This window comes from Falco peregrinus, chromosome 1, assembly GCF_023634155.1.
Source record: "Falco peregrinus isolate bFalPer1 chromosome 1, bFalPer1.pri, whole genome shotgun sequence".
Classification (NCBI taxonomy): domain Eukaryota; kingdom Metazoa; phylum Chordata; class Aves; order Falconiformes; family Falconidae; genus Falco; species Falco peregrinus.
Genome location: NC_073721.1, coordinates 27,193,109 through 27,208,217, shown reverse-complemented (window position 1 = coordinate 27,208,217; position 15,109 = coordinate 27,193,109). Strand labels below are relative to the sequence as shown.

General features: G+C 41.7%; 1 protein-coding gene across 3 annotated transcripts in view; it reads left to right on the top strand.

Annotated features, from left to right (window-relative positions):
* The first annotated feature begins 8,801 nt into the window (after positions 1 to 8,801).
* BTAF1 (B-TFIID TATA-box binding protein associated factor 1) overlaps positions 8,802 to 15,109 on the top strand; it is a 47,357-nt gene continuing 41,049 nt past the window's right edge. Inside the window, exons 1-2 of one of the 3 annotated variants that reach the window (XM_055799819.1) lie at positions 8,802 to 9,144; positions 9,541 to 9,693. In XM_055799819.1, the coding sequence (XP_055655794.1) occupies positions 9,647 to 9,693 (47 nt within the window). In that variant the 5' untranslated portion in view covers positions 8,802 to 9,144; positions 9,541 to 9,646. Of the gene's footprint in view, positions 9,145 to 9,540; positions 9,694 to 11,749; positions 11,785 to 15,109 lie in introns of those variants that run through there. The other 2 variants (XM_005238936.4, XM_055799825.1) reach the window with 2 other exon arrangements.

Here is a 15,109-nt window from a genome sequence, read left to right as displayed (position 1 = left end):
AATAAAGAGCAAACATTTACCCTTCATATTTTTGTTCTGGGGTTTGAAATACAATTTTTAGGATTGCAGTGACCCTACAGTGAATCCTTTGTTACTTCAGGCTGGGGGTGCTGGGGCTCCCTGCGGAGCTGAGTAGCTGGTGCACCGGAGAGCTCAGCGCAGAGGGAAAGGTTGTAGAGGAGCTGGGGTCGGCACTAGCTGTTACCTGTCCTTGGGCCGTTCCTGCAGGACCCTTGCGGGGTTCAGAAGCAGTCAGGCAGATGGTGTAATTCCTGTTAATAAACATCCCTTTCATAACTGTTGGATTTATCTTTTCAAGCAAAATTAATAGACACAATGTTTCCACAAATGACTTTGAGATTACTATATGAAAACAGTCAAAGCTGGGTTTGATTATTTTTTTTTTTTTTTTTAGCTTTAGGATAAGGCTTTTCACTCTATTGTTCCTAATGGAATTATGTAGAGTTAAGCCTACATAATACATTACAAACTGTTACTGACATTTATCTCAAATTCCACAGCTGAGTCATCACTGCATATTTGCATCTGTAGTATTCAATTACTAATTGATCCACATGGTAGAGAATGAAATGAAATAAAATAAAATGCTTCTTGTTTTTTAGCCAAATATTGTATTACACTTGCACTCAAAAAAAAAAATCACACAAAATAACTCCCAACACTTTTTCTGTTATTTATTTTACAGTTCTACAAAAATGTCATCAAATCTTCTTGGTCTTTTTTGTGTATGTTCTCAGCAAACCTAGAAACAGATGCTGTTCTGTCACAGAGCAATAAAAAAACAAGACTTGGATGGACAGTGTTGGTTTCCCACTGCCATGAGTGTGAAATTTTGAAGAAAAGTGTAAGGATACAGAAAATCCAGGGGCAGTACAAAATTATTTGATGGAGTTGTAAGAGTTTTAACACATACAACTATTGAACTCTGAACTCACAGAAGACTTCTTCTGTTGCTGTCCTGAAGTCATGATTTAATTGGAGGCCTGATCGTTACCCGGTGGTGAAGCCATGGGGCCAGCTTGCCCTGAGGTATGATGATACTGAGTTAGGAAATATTGGGGTGGTTCCTGGAAAGTGCTGGGAGAAGGTTTGGATGAGCTCTATGCAGAAGGCTGATTTCCCAGGACGGATTTGAGAAAAAGAGAGGTCAGTTCCAGCAGAACACAGGTATATGACTAAATTTATGTGTAGAAACCTGCAGCTGTACAGCCAATTTAGTTTTGCATGTGAAGAATCAAGTTCAATCACTTAGCTAAAAAAGGGCTAGAAACGTTTACCAGTGATTGTTTTTCTCTCAGCTGGGGCAAAAAGTAAATGACCTACAAGGAGCCACAGGTACGATTAGGATCCTTCCCTGGTTTTTTGCATCTAAAGTAACTGCTAGCAACCTGCAGGCTTTTTCAGGTGCAAAAGTGATCAGTGATGTGTTAACAATTTGAATTTGGGGTGCACTACTACAACCAGTGTGCCAGGACCAGCAGTTAAATGACCCAAGCGCTATCTTCTGAAGATCAGTTCCTTCTTAAGATGTCTCACATGAGGCATCCAGAAATGCAGATGCCCAAAGATCATGTGTGGTTCAGAATCTGCACAGTGTTGGGAAAGAAGAAATGTGTTCCCCCTCCGGGGTTCACAAGTGGCCAGAGATTCATATCCCCTTGCTGAACAGCAGCTTATTTAAAATGTGCATGCAAACAAAAAGCAACAGCTTCCATGCTCTTATCAACCACTACTGCTTGCTTCCTTACCAGGATGACTCTTAAATTGTTCCAGTTGCCAGTGGACCGTGCTTTACTGGTTCCAGTGGACAGCAATTACCAAACCTGCAGATCCCTTCCTTCTTGTTGTGGGGAGTCAGAAAAAAACAGATGACATAAAGGAACCAGGTGAGGAGGCAACTTGATTCTCCTTCCTCCTGAGATGAGAAGACAAGGGGAGGATTGAGGGGAGAGGACAGGCAAAAAAGTATTTTCAAAGAGAAAAATGGAGGAGGGAGAATTAAAATGTCAGGGGGAGAGTTATCAGTGTGAAGGAAGAAAGGCGCAAAAGACGCACGTATAAAAAGCTGGTGAAAGATTACTGGGCATGAAAAGAGGGCACGTGCTAGAGGAGGAGCTCCTGGCAACTTCTTATCTGGGTTTTCTAAGCTGTGCCTGCGGCTCTGTGTGAGCACCATGCTGATGTAAATAACAATTATCAAAAAAATACAGGAGCACTCAGACCTCTAATCCTGCAATAAAGTCATGTGGGAGCTTAAAACTAATTAAGGCTTCCCTTTAAGCTTTAAATCTAGTCTATGTGTAGTATAATATCCTGAAGATATTCCCTCCAGAATCCAACAAGAATTTCAGACAAGGAAGAAACTACTCTGCAAATCAGTTTCACACATTGAAAACAAGCTAGGTTTTTACTGGGTATCAGGAATCGCATCATTTGAGGAATCTGAGAATCAAATCCAATTTGTTTATTATCGATACATACCTGTCTTATTGCACACTTTCAGGACAGTATCAAAACACACTATAATGTTGCTGTTACTGTACCCATCAAGCAAAACTAACAGTTATGAATTAATTAAAGTGTAACAAACAGATCTGAAGTAACTGCCTCTGTAAGAAGGAAGATGAAAAAGCCCCCCAAGACAGATAATGGTTGGCACAGATGAAGATGATCCTCCTGCAGTTCTTCAAAGGACCTCTTCCAACGTAAACAGAAGTTTTCACTTTGCAAGTCATACTATCAAACAAAAGTCTATACAGTAAAATTAACCCTTTAAGAAGACAAGAGAGTACAAGCTATTGTTGATATTTGTTAATCACATCTCAATCCATCTTTGAGATTGCACCTAGTACATAGAAGAAAACACAAACTGGTTTTGGCAAGTGAATGCTATGGCTGATTCATCCTTGTCTGTGAACCCCAGATGAAAAATGGGACCACCATATCCTGGTACCTACATCATGTTGGAGCTTTTAATAGCAATTCTGGTATATGGTGAATGGTAAATTCTGATTTTTCAAAAGCTACACATAAGAAACCTTTAATAGGCCTAAACTATATTCTGAGAAACAGTGTTTACAAATTAAAACATTGTTTTCTATCATTTAATATAGTTGTTATAATAAAATATACAGAGAGCATAGGATATGTCCACCAGACTTGTTTTTAATCGAATTTGAACTCATTAACTGTAGCAGAACTTGTGACGAAGGCTACAGATTAGCTTTCTTTTCTATCTTTGAAAAGAACAGCTTTTGGAAAGAGCTGGACTAGATGTGAAACCTCTGGCCCTGTTTGTTCAGCATTATAGTGTGTTTCTGAATCCTTATGTCCCTGATGACAGAGGTGCTTTTCTATTTATGCTCTTTGTATTCAGTTTGTGCACACTGGAATTATTTGCACTTTTTTTTTTTTTTTTTTGTACTGCACAGGCTAATGTCCCTCTTGCCTTAGCTCATGAAAAAAGAACAATCTGACTACTGAAATTAAATAAAGAAAAAAAACCTTACAAGCCACACAAGCTTAAATAATAGAAGAACTTAATAAAAGGTCTCCATGTGTTTCTCATTATTTTCATGTTGTGTTTTTTCCACAGGCCTATGTAGAAAGACTTGCAGATTTATAGGAAGAGTTTCACCTCATTATTTCCATTTCTCTTTTTTTTTCTAACTGTGGCTCATTTTCACCTGTTACCTTGATCCAAAAAAGCCCACTTGGATACTTGACAGGAGCTTTTCTCCCCATCAGTCTTCTTTCTGGATATGAAATATTAAATTAATTTTTATATATACACACACACATGTATAAATGTATGTATATATGCATTATTAACATATATATAGATTTCTGTATATAAATGGAGATCTCTGCTATTCTAAATGTCAGTATTAAGATGCAGTTGTCCATGTGAGTTACTATTGTTAATCTCCTAATACTTCAGAGTTCATAAGATAGATTTAGTGATTCTACATATACTTTAGTCACTTTGTTGACACAGGAGGTGTTGTAGGTATTAATAACACCCTGCAGAGAGAGGTTAAAAGAGGGAGGATTTACATGTAAACATAACAGTTTGTTCGGAAAAAAGAACAAATGTATGAAATGGATAGATTATACCATTTCCTAAAAAACATGCCACAGGAACTATAAACTCCCCAAACTAGAAAATATTTATTTAAGTCAGGAGCATGGATAACAGCTAGACAAAACTAAGCAACTTCCAGTTTTTATACATAAAGTGTATCCAAAGAATACCAGTAGTTTAAGTCTTCCTCTGTCATAAAATAGGGTGGAAAGTAGAGCTGAAAATGAGAAGTTTGGGATCATGGAATAAATGCTGGAGAAATTACAGACCTTGGCTAACAAAAACAAGGTTGTTGTACAACAAGGTTGATCAGTTGTACAGAATATCTGTTTGTAACGGAGATGATGGAGAAGGGCAAGGAGCACCACCTCTGAACAAGTACATGCAATCTCATGAGATAAAATCCCTGGGAACAGAAGAACACAAAAAAGAATCACAGGTTTTCTTGATTTGTCGTATCAGGAGCCTCTCATTCAGGAAAATTATCCTAAATGTACAATGATCAGAGGTAATGAAATCTAATGAGATAATTACACAGCTCTGGTGACATTTGGAACCTTTTAGATGTTGGTGATTTTCACTAACTGATTGTTATTACAATCCTGTTTGATGTTGAGAAATTGGAGCACATAAAAATTTTTTCACAGATGTTGCTAATCTGTGTTGTGCATGGCAGTGCCTTCACACAGATTTGTCTCTCAGAATACAGCATTTCATCGCTCTCTGAGGTGCTTTCTGGACTACAAGAGCTATCAGTCAGCATCCGGCCTCCAGCCACCATCACTTATGGTGAAGAACTTAAAAGGAAGACCACGTACAAGTTGCCACTTTTTAAGGAGGCTTTCAAGAAGGTTATGCAGCTAGTCAAGAATGTCCTTGGAGCAAAAATGAGACAATTTAAAGCGTAAGAGTTGGCATCGAAACTAGTGAAGCTTAGATGATAAAAAATAAATACACCTTTAAAGAAAAAAATAAGCAGAATAGCAATACAAAGTATCAATTAGCAAGAAACAAGAGACTATTCAAGCAAAAAAATAATCCTTCAGGAATCAGAAATCTGATTTTAGTGACACCGGTAAAAAGAGGCCTAACCTACAGAGATAACATATAAAATAAAAACTAGGAAGCTTCAATAACACTTGAGAAAGGAACAGTTAAATATATGAAAATAAATAAGAATTTTAAAGTATTCTATAATTTAAAGTGTAGAATTAGTCTACAAGATAACTGGTTAGTTAGTTTGCAGACCTCAGGACAGAAAGCATCATTAAGAAATACATGTTGCAAAGAACCTGCGCAACTTACCTGCATAAGATCATAACACATAAATTTATCTCAGAGCAATTTTTCCCCAGATAATCAAAACAATAATAGTGATTAAGACACCAGCAGAAAAGTTGTCTGAACAAACTGCTAAGCAAGGACAAGCTTCTAAGGCTAGATTCTCTTCAGACAAGACGTCCAAGGGAATTCAAAAATCAAGTAAGTCAGCCAACAAAATATGTGCAAATTATTATGAAAATATTCTTTTTTTACTAGACTGGGAGCTAGTGAATGTTATACCTACAGTAGACAGACTGGTGTGATCCTTAGCAGTACAAATCTACAGACCTTCAGGACACAAAAAAACCTAACTGGAAAAATAAAACTAGCAGACTAGGACATGTAGAAGATGATGGGATGTCAGGTCTAATCAGCAGGGATTCCACCAGGAAAACTGTGCCTCTGTCATCTACTATTTGCACAGCTGTAGCACTTGGAGACTGCACCATTTTTTCCCTGAGCTCTGTAGGCATACATATCAAATAGGAAAGCTGCAGTCGCTAAAAATCTGCAGACTAAGCAGTAAGAGTACACAGGTGGAAACAGTTGGCAGGAGGAGGAAAACAAAATAAAAATAATTGAGATCAATGCAGGAAGTAATGATCGTAACATACCAACTGGCTGGAAATTACTGAGTTTTATCTCATTTAGGAACAGGTTTGAGAGAGTACACTAGTACACAGCATATTTGCAGGGGAGCTCCTTTTAACATATGCAAAAAGAAAGGAGAAAATATACAGCTACTCCTTGAAAAATGGGTCAAAAGAAAACAAATGTGCAAAAAGCATCGGTATTACTTATGAAGCAGGTGAACAGGTGCATGGACAAAGAAGAATTTGTTTTCATAGGGTGTAGGAAAAGGACTGAGCAGAAGATACAGGTGAATAGTTAAGTAACTATGTGCTTTACATAAATGTCACATCAAAATACAGTAATACATGTTGTGAAACTGAATGGTCTTTCAGTCCAAAATGACTACTATTAGGTAAATAACAGATCGTTCTTTCTGTCTTTTGCAGATTGTTTTGCTTGAACTGCAGTTTATCATCATTTCAGCAGGTACTCGGTGAATAAGGCTTACCACCAATATTTTCCCTGCACTTATTTTTATCAGGTAGGATAACCCCTACAGAGCTGTTCAAAACAAATTTTATTGCATGTTTGATGTGCCCTTTGCCTTGACTGCAATTAAAACAATGCACAAAATGTTTTTAAGGAACCTAAGAAGAAATAGGGTGTTAGAATTGGAAATAGCACCTGAGGGTCATTCCGATAATGCCTACAGCAGCACAGGATGGCTGCTGATTCCTGGCTAAACAAATGCAGAAAGATTATCAGAGATGTTTGCTATACATCTGTGACAAAAGCATTGAACATGCAAGAAAAATATACCCACCCTCAGCCTGCTCGCTTGCTGCTCCCTACTCCAATTCCCTGCCATTCCTCCCCATCATGTGTCTAAACAACAGGCAGCCCATCATGTGAAAACATGAACATACATGGGACAGGAGTAAATATGTGCCTTGGATCATGGGTCAGGGGCCCAGGCAGATGCAGCTGCAACACATGATGGCATATGACTGCAGACAAGGAAGGTGTGCATAAGTTACGGAGTACTTCAGTAAGAGGCTCTTGGCCTCCAACTAAACCCACTGCATTTTTTGCTGCATTCTGCTACAGGAGGCATACTGAGCTATCTAAAGGTATTTACTACATCAGAGCCATGACAGGGAAGAGAAAAGGTGTTATCTGGGTCATCGAGTGTAGCACTGTGACAAAAAACATCTCTGCCACTGAACATGAAGTCTGTGGTTTGTTCCGGCCACATTGTGTGATGCAGAGGCCTTGCACTAACTGATATTGCTGGTGTTTGGTTGCCACTTTAGCAACTTTTAGTCACTAGTCACCTCTGAGCTCCCACCAAAGGAAGGAGAGGGAACAGATGGGAAAGAGGCACCTGGGGCAAACCTTACAGAGGAGTATAGGCTGGACCTGCGTGGACAAGACTAAATTGAGGTATTACGCACCGGTGTCTTGTTTATAGAACTATAAAAAAACAGCAAACATGCAGGCAGCATTAGTATGTCTATTTGGAGTATGCACATGTTAAGACGGGAAAGAATGAATGAGCGAACCCATGCACAAAGAGTTAACTACCACAGGGAAAGGGAAACCATCAGGTAGAAAGGCTGGGGGCCAGCAAAAATCCCTATAGAGAAGTTTGGTATGAAATACACACCATGATGAGCTTTAAAGGAAAACTCTTATCATGCAGTATTATGCAAATTCATGTATTTATGCAAGTTTATGCATCACTTACAGGAAAGAAAAATCTATTATTGTGTTTTCAACTTATCACATGAAAGGTTATGTACATCAGCTACATTTACGTCCCGGTCTGGGATGATTAATTCAAATGATTAGTCGAAAGCTGATTTCTTCATTTATATTTCTCTACATCTGACGGAAGCTGACAGCATGCACTTGGAAAGCTTGGTCTTCTTTCCCAGGCGTCAAGGAAACGGCGCCCAGCTGCCCGCCTGGCGGGGGGAACTGCCGGGGGAACCCTGGGCACCCCCAAGCCCCGTTCTGCCCCACAGGCCGCCCGGGGCCGGTCCGGCCGCCTCAGGGAAGGAGGCGACAGGAAGTGGAAAAGAACGAGGCCGCCGTGATTAGGCCGAGCCGCGGCTCAGGTGCTCCCTGACTGCTGCGGGGGCTGTTGCCGTTAATAAAGCCTTGTGAGTAACGGAAGCGAACCACCGTGTGGCCACCACCGGCACCGGGCGCCCACTTCCCCGCGGGGGAGGGAGGCCGAGATACCGGCCCTGCACGACTGCTGCCCCGAGTCGCCAGCTCGGCCAGGCCCGGCCCCTAGAGGCGCCGGGGCTGCGTCGCCACGCAGGGGCGCGGCGCTGGGCGCGCTGCACGCCGGGAGCTGTAGTCTCTGCGGGCAGAGCGTCCGCACCGCAGCACCAGGGGTACGCCGAGGGACAGCGCACCTCTGCAAAGCGGGGGGCGCTGCGTGAGCTCGCCGAGTTCCCGCCGCCCTCTGCCGTCATGCTGGCAGGGGAGAAGCACCACCTCCCGGTGTGGCGGCAAGCAAACGCGCGTATGTCGCGTTTCGGTGCCTCTCTTCTCCCCTCGGCGTGAGAGACTGGGGCGCTCTCCTTGGAGCCTCCCCCTCAAGACGCACAGATGGTACGCCCCGCTGGAGGCCGGCGCCCCCCCGCCAGCCGGCTCGCCTGGCTCCATGGCCGGTCCTGCTCAGTCCGGGCGCTGCGTGCGCCCGCCCTCCTCGCTCTTAGAAGCTCTCTCTCCATTGGCTGTGGCCGGGCGTCCTTGCCAATCAGGAAGCGGCTATCATGGAGGAAGGGAATAAATACAAGATGGCTGCTCATATAAAACCAGGCATTAGGCTTCGCCCCGGCGATGGGGGAATAGAAGCTTTAACTTGCGCTCCGAGGGTTGTGCACTGCTCCCGGCCGCGCCGCTGCTGCCCCCCTGGGGGGAGCGAGACTCTGATCGTTGTCGGCTACAGCTGTACTCAGCCGCTCCCCGCGGATCACCGGCGGGGCCGAGGCCGGGTGCGGCGCCCGAGAGGCCCGAGCTAGGCCCCGCGCCCTCCTCCCTGGCAGAGCGGCGCCAGCCCCCCCGCCCGCTGCCCCGCCGCTCGCCTCCTGCAAGGCCTTGCTCCGGGCGGCCATGGCCGTCTCCAGGTCGGTAGGAGCCGGGAAGGGTGGGGGAAGGGGGGCCGGCAGCGGCGGCCCCGAGTCCCCGGCCCTCCGTGTGGCCTGGCTTTGGGGGGTGCGGGGGTGAAGAGGGGTGCTGGGCTTCCACCCCTTCGCCCCTCGGGAGCCTGTGGGCGGCCTCGGTGGGGATGGGGGTGGCCGCGGGGGTTTGCTTCCTGGCCTGGGGGGGCTCCCGTGCCCGGCGCACGGGGAAGCCCCCTCCCGTCCACGGGCCGCAGGGCTCTGCCTGGGGCGTCTCGGGCTGCCCTCTGAATCCAACAGCTTCGTTGTGCTGGCCCGTCCGTCCACGGATCGAGCTGCTAGGGAACAGGGGATAGCAATGCAGAGTCTCCAAACCTGGCAAGAAACCGTTTTGCTTTTCAGAGCCCTTAGTTGTAAAGTAACCGAAATAAAACAGGCCCCCATGGAGAAAAGTGATTAGTGTGTTCTGGCGCTGCCTCAAGACGTTGGATAGTATCTGCTTACACACATGTGCGCTGGGGTGTGCCAGCGTTTGAAGTATTTACAGATACAGAGGTATGTCTTAATAGGGCTGCTTTATTAAAAAATGAGCACAAATTCCTGCCATCTTTTTTTTGTGTGTGTGAAATGGACATAGTAAGCTTCCTAACAGGGTAGTTTAAAGGAAACCATAAGTCCAAATTAATCTTGTGATAGATAAACCTCAAATCATGTGTTGGTAGTATCTCTGTACTTTTGAAGTGCTATAACAAAAGTAAGTTCTATTCCTGAAGCTGTGCATGAAAGTTTATAATTCTATGTAGCAAATTAAAGGCGTGCACATTTATGACGGAAATCCATTTTTAATACAAATTTATAGCGGCAGTACACCTCTTAGGACTTCTAGTAGCAGGTGTTTTTAGTTTGAGCTTTGTAGTTTCTACAAAGTATCCCTTTATCTTATTCCATTCATACTTTTTATCAACTTGTTATACATTAGTTGTGGGTTTTTTTGTTTTTGTCCAAAGCTGCCCATAAAAGTGTGGGAGTAGTGAGGACTGATGCACCAAGGCTACTATCGCTGCTAAAATACTACTGCAACCCATCATGTTAAGTAGTATTCTAACTACTTTAGGTCTGGGGCGGTCTGCTTAAATAACTGTGTTAACATGTGTGATACAGGGGTTAACTGGAATGCCAAGACACAGCTTTTCAGCTGTTGTGTCCACTGTGAAGGTTGGTTTCAAATTCAGTTACCAATGTTTCTGTATTTCTGTAAAACTGCACGGCTTTAGTGAAAAGCAGTAGTGCTCTATGTAAAGATGTAGCTAATGCCTTTTTGGTCTGGTAACTGACAGAAAAGAAAATTCGGGTTTGGATAGGGGTCATTCTAAGCTACAGCATGGAGCACTTAAAAGGAGTTGGTGTTTTTATAATGTCATATGTGATACATTGCTTCAGAGTATAGATCAGAATGTTACACAAGTTACAGAACTTCAATAAAGGTGCTCTAATACTTGTGAGTTGCTATAGAATTGTTTCAATTCCACATGTAAAATAGGTGAAAGAATTACACATTTTGGAGCGTTGTAACATCTTGGTTATTTCTGGGGAACCCTGATGTTTCAAAAACTATAAGAAATGATACTATGTAAATTTCACCTCAGGCATTTTTTTTTAAATAGATATGGCAAAACCCATCCATATCCTTTTTAAGTTACGCAGCAGCTCTTGACAAATGAACCTTTTGGCTGCAGGACCATAGGAGCACTGAGGATATAATGCCAGTGTTGATTTCATAAATAAATCTTGTCTTCACCTTTTACTTCAGAACACAGAATTGCTAAGGTCCTTTCAGACATATTACAAGTAACTGTTTTGTATGCTTACTTACTACAACTATGTTTCTGTTAAAGGCGTAGTTGTTCCAGATTCTGTACCAGCTCCGCTTACTTGTAGAGATCTGCATTCTTCTTCTAGGTAGTTGCAGTTCACTTTGCTTTTCAAGGACCAACATAACACTTTGTCATTGAATGATTTTAACTATGCAAGTGTGGAGAGCGAGGGAGGAATTGGTTTGGATTAATCTTTCTCCAAGGCCCATTGTTTTTGCTGTGTGCATACCAAACACTGATATGAATGAAAAACTTCATTAGCATTACTTCTGTATTGGAACTATTTTTGGAGGTAGGGGGAGGGTGTTTTTTTACATTTGCAAACCAGTAAATTATCAAGTGGTGCTTTTGCCAGTAAAGTTTAGTTTCTGCTGTTTGGTCAATTGAAAACATTTCTCAAAACCTTAGTCTGTTCAGGAAGATCTAAGCAAATATTGGAAATGCTTTGAAGTATCTCAAAAATTGTATTGAGAATTTGCAGCTTTCTAATAATAAGGTGATCTTGAAAATAATTATCACTTGTTTGTATTCTATTGACAAAAGAGATTCTAGTATTTTATTCTGCATGACCTGTATACTTGCCTGTTTTAACAGATTCTGCTGTTACGCAGACTGAAGACCTGCTTCTTCATAACGCTTCTGTGATGGTATGCTAGAAAACAGACCTAAATCAGAACAGTAGATACCTCATACCAGAAGGTGCTGCAGAATAGAATGCTCATCTCTTTGGTAGTTTTATGCTAAAAAGACTAATGAACACCATCCTCCAGAAGTATGTATAAGTGGGTGGGAAGGTTGATACTACTTCTGTGAATGCGCAAGCTAATTTGGTAGGCTCTATCTCCTGTCTCTAGTCTTAAAAGTATATGTGAAGTAGCGTAGTGTTTGCATAGCTAATAAAAATAATTCTTGATAGTGGAACTGAGAAGGAAAAAAGGAAGTGGAAAGTTTTGCTTCAGCTTCATTCCTATGAAGTGTATGATCCAAGTTAATAAATACAATGGCTCACTCTAGCGATCTTTTGCAATAATTTAGGTGAAAAAGTGATACTGCCAAAGAAATGACAGTGCTTCTAGATTACTCAGAATGATTGAGTATCAGTAGATAATAGTATTGATAGTCCCTTTCAATATGTAATAAAACTTCTTTCAAGTTTCTTTAATGTGTTCAAAGATACCTCATGTATAATTATTCCAACACCAAGGCTGTTACTGGCTTTCCTCATATGTTTGAGGGCCTTCACAGCACCAAGGAGAACAAACATGCTTTTCAAATGTGATGAAATGAATGAAGCTGGTAAGATGCATTAAGAATAAAGAATTTGAATGTAATAGGTATATCTTTGAGTTACCCTAAATACCTTAAAAACAACTTTTCCCAGGGTATTTTCAAGACACTTCCCTAAGAAAGTGTGAAGAGCATAACTTGCTGCTCTTGCAAGCTCTTCTTGATTTGATCTGTATAAGTTAGTTCAAAATTGGCTTCTAGAGTTTTCAGTGTTTTCGTTTACTTGGATTTGTGTATAACTGGGAATTTGTAGATTAGGAACCTACATCTTATTTTATTATAAATAATGATGTCCCAAGGCTATGATAGTAAAGCTCCTGGAAAATGTGGTCCTCATTTGTTGCTCTGGGCTTTTGAAGTGTACGGCTGTGACTTCTCAGGAAAAATGGCTGCCCTGGCTGGCTCATTACTTGCATAACATTTCAAGTTTAATACTGCATCATTGGGAGGTTGAAGTTCTTGCAGAATACCAAAATTATCCAAAGTCTTTTATGGAGCGTATGCACCTTTTAGAAATGTTCCTTTGGGGTTACCACAAACTTTCTAAAGAAAGAATTCAGTTTTTACCTTGTTTGGAAGCTATTACTTCATGGCTGCTCTTGCATGAAAAGCAGGAGTTAAATTGAGTAAGAAGTATGTTTTCACTACTAGTTGAAGGCATATGCCCCTGCTGTCAGAGTAGGTGGACACTGTATAACCAATGTGATGACAGGAGTTCTGCCTCAAAAAGGGGGTGGGAAATAGTGTAACTCTTCTCTCCTGGATGGCATTAACTTGGAGACCAGAACAGTGGACTGCCTGCCCTGTTGCTGTTTGTAGGAGGGTGTGCCGACAGGGTCGTGGAGGGGGGGGAGCAGAAGTAGCATGTGCATGACTGCCCAAGTGAGAGAGAGCTGTAAGATTTCTCTGACACTTAATGGGCTGAAATGGAAGTCAGGATTGCACTCCAATAAGAATTCTGACCTGCTCTAGCAGCTAGAACTTGAATTCTCACTAAGGCATCCCCTGTATAACTTGTTGATACAGTTCTTGTATTAGTATGTCTTTACAGCTGTTTTTAACTTCCTGTTCTTTCTCACAGTTTTTGTAATGTAATTGGTCATATGTTTTTGGGCTTCATTGTTGGATGTAGTTATGTGTAATAGTTTACAAATAAAAATGCTACAGCCTAATGCTATGGATCATATAAAGTATGAAATACACATTCCATATGGAATTAATTATACTAATTTTAGTATTTGGTTAGCTTCCACATGCAGTATATGACACTGTGAACAGTGTGGTCGTGGAGCTCTTGTTTCATTCCAGGTGTCCCTTCCACTGCTTTGTAGGAAACAAGATGATTTCTCTGTTGTCCACAGCCCCACCTTCATAACTATTTACTCCACAGGCTCCCACCTGTGAGAAGTAAAATCACTATCCATCCTTTGTGTATCATCACACTTTTTTTTGTTCTGAATTCTGTTCAGTGATCTTTCTCTTGCTTGCTGATAGTATGTTGGAAAGTTGTTTACTTGATTGTTTAACAATTTATGTGTGCTTTAGTAGAGGCTTGAGTTTTTTTGAGCTGTGAAGCTGCCAAAGCTGGGAATTGACCAAATAATGAAACACTACCAAAGGATTATCAGGTCAACAAGAAAAGCTAAGGCATCTACATTAGAGCTTAGGTTGAATTTCATAGTGAGTGTCAACCCTTGTCATGTCTAAATTTTAATTTAGTGATCTTTTCTAGGTTTCTGGGCTATCTCTGTACTAAGAAATAGTGTCTGGAAGGAAGCTTCTGGGTGTTGAAACAAGATTTATATTGTGAACTCCGAAGAGTATTTCCGTGCCTTCCGATGGGTGCTAGCTAGCAGTTTTTCAAAGGGCTCTGGGCAGAGGTTGACATTAGAGTGTTCTAGGAACTACACCACAAGTTTTCTGTACAGTCACACAATTTCAGTGAGTTGGAGGATATGCTACAATAGTTATGAGCTGTTCTGCACCAGTTGGCCTTTACTGTCGGAGGCTGTTCCCTGGCCAGTTAAACATCTTGGTGCACACAGAGAAGTAGTCCGAACATCACTTAATTGACAGCAGTCATCAGTTCACTGTCCTTTTAAAGCTTCAACTCATCAAAATCAAGAAATTGAAAGTTTCCCCATCTGAAGTCCTGTGAGGACCCAATCCAGTCACAATGTTTATGCTGGGAATGGTCTGGATCTTCGTACAATCCAGCTGCATATGTCGTCTTTTGGAACCAATTTGGAGATAGTGTTGATAACTTCTGTATCTTGACCTGTTCATTAACTATCCCACTACTAGCTTTCCAGTGCCTCTGTAGTTGATGATGTGGATTTGAAAGCCCTTCAAGTTTCCACAAAAGTGCCATAAGGTTCACTTTATTATGGTAGCTGTCCCTTCAAATGGAGATCAGCCCTCTGTTTGGAGACATACCCTTAGGCAGCAAAGAACTGAAGATTAGCATGAAGAACAGAACAGGTGATTTGTTGCAATGTTTGCCTACTGTGCCTGGGTACAGTCAAATCTAACTTATTTAATGCTGAATCTGCAAAATGGTTGGAAAGCTGTGACTAGAAGGTGTAATCATCATGCTACCTGGAGAGGCCCCTGAGTTAGTTGTGGTGGCTCTTTTGAAAGTACTTGCTCTCATGATTGTCCTTTGTAAATTTTTTTTTATTCATAATCTTTATTGTGATAATGCACTAGAAGAGCAAAAGACTTGTTATGTTTGGTGACTGGGGGTCAATAACCGTTTCTATGTGCTTATGTTCATAAAACTCCCTTTAGTTACGTGAACTAAGCCTGTA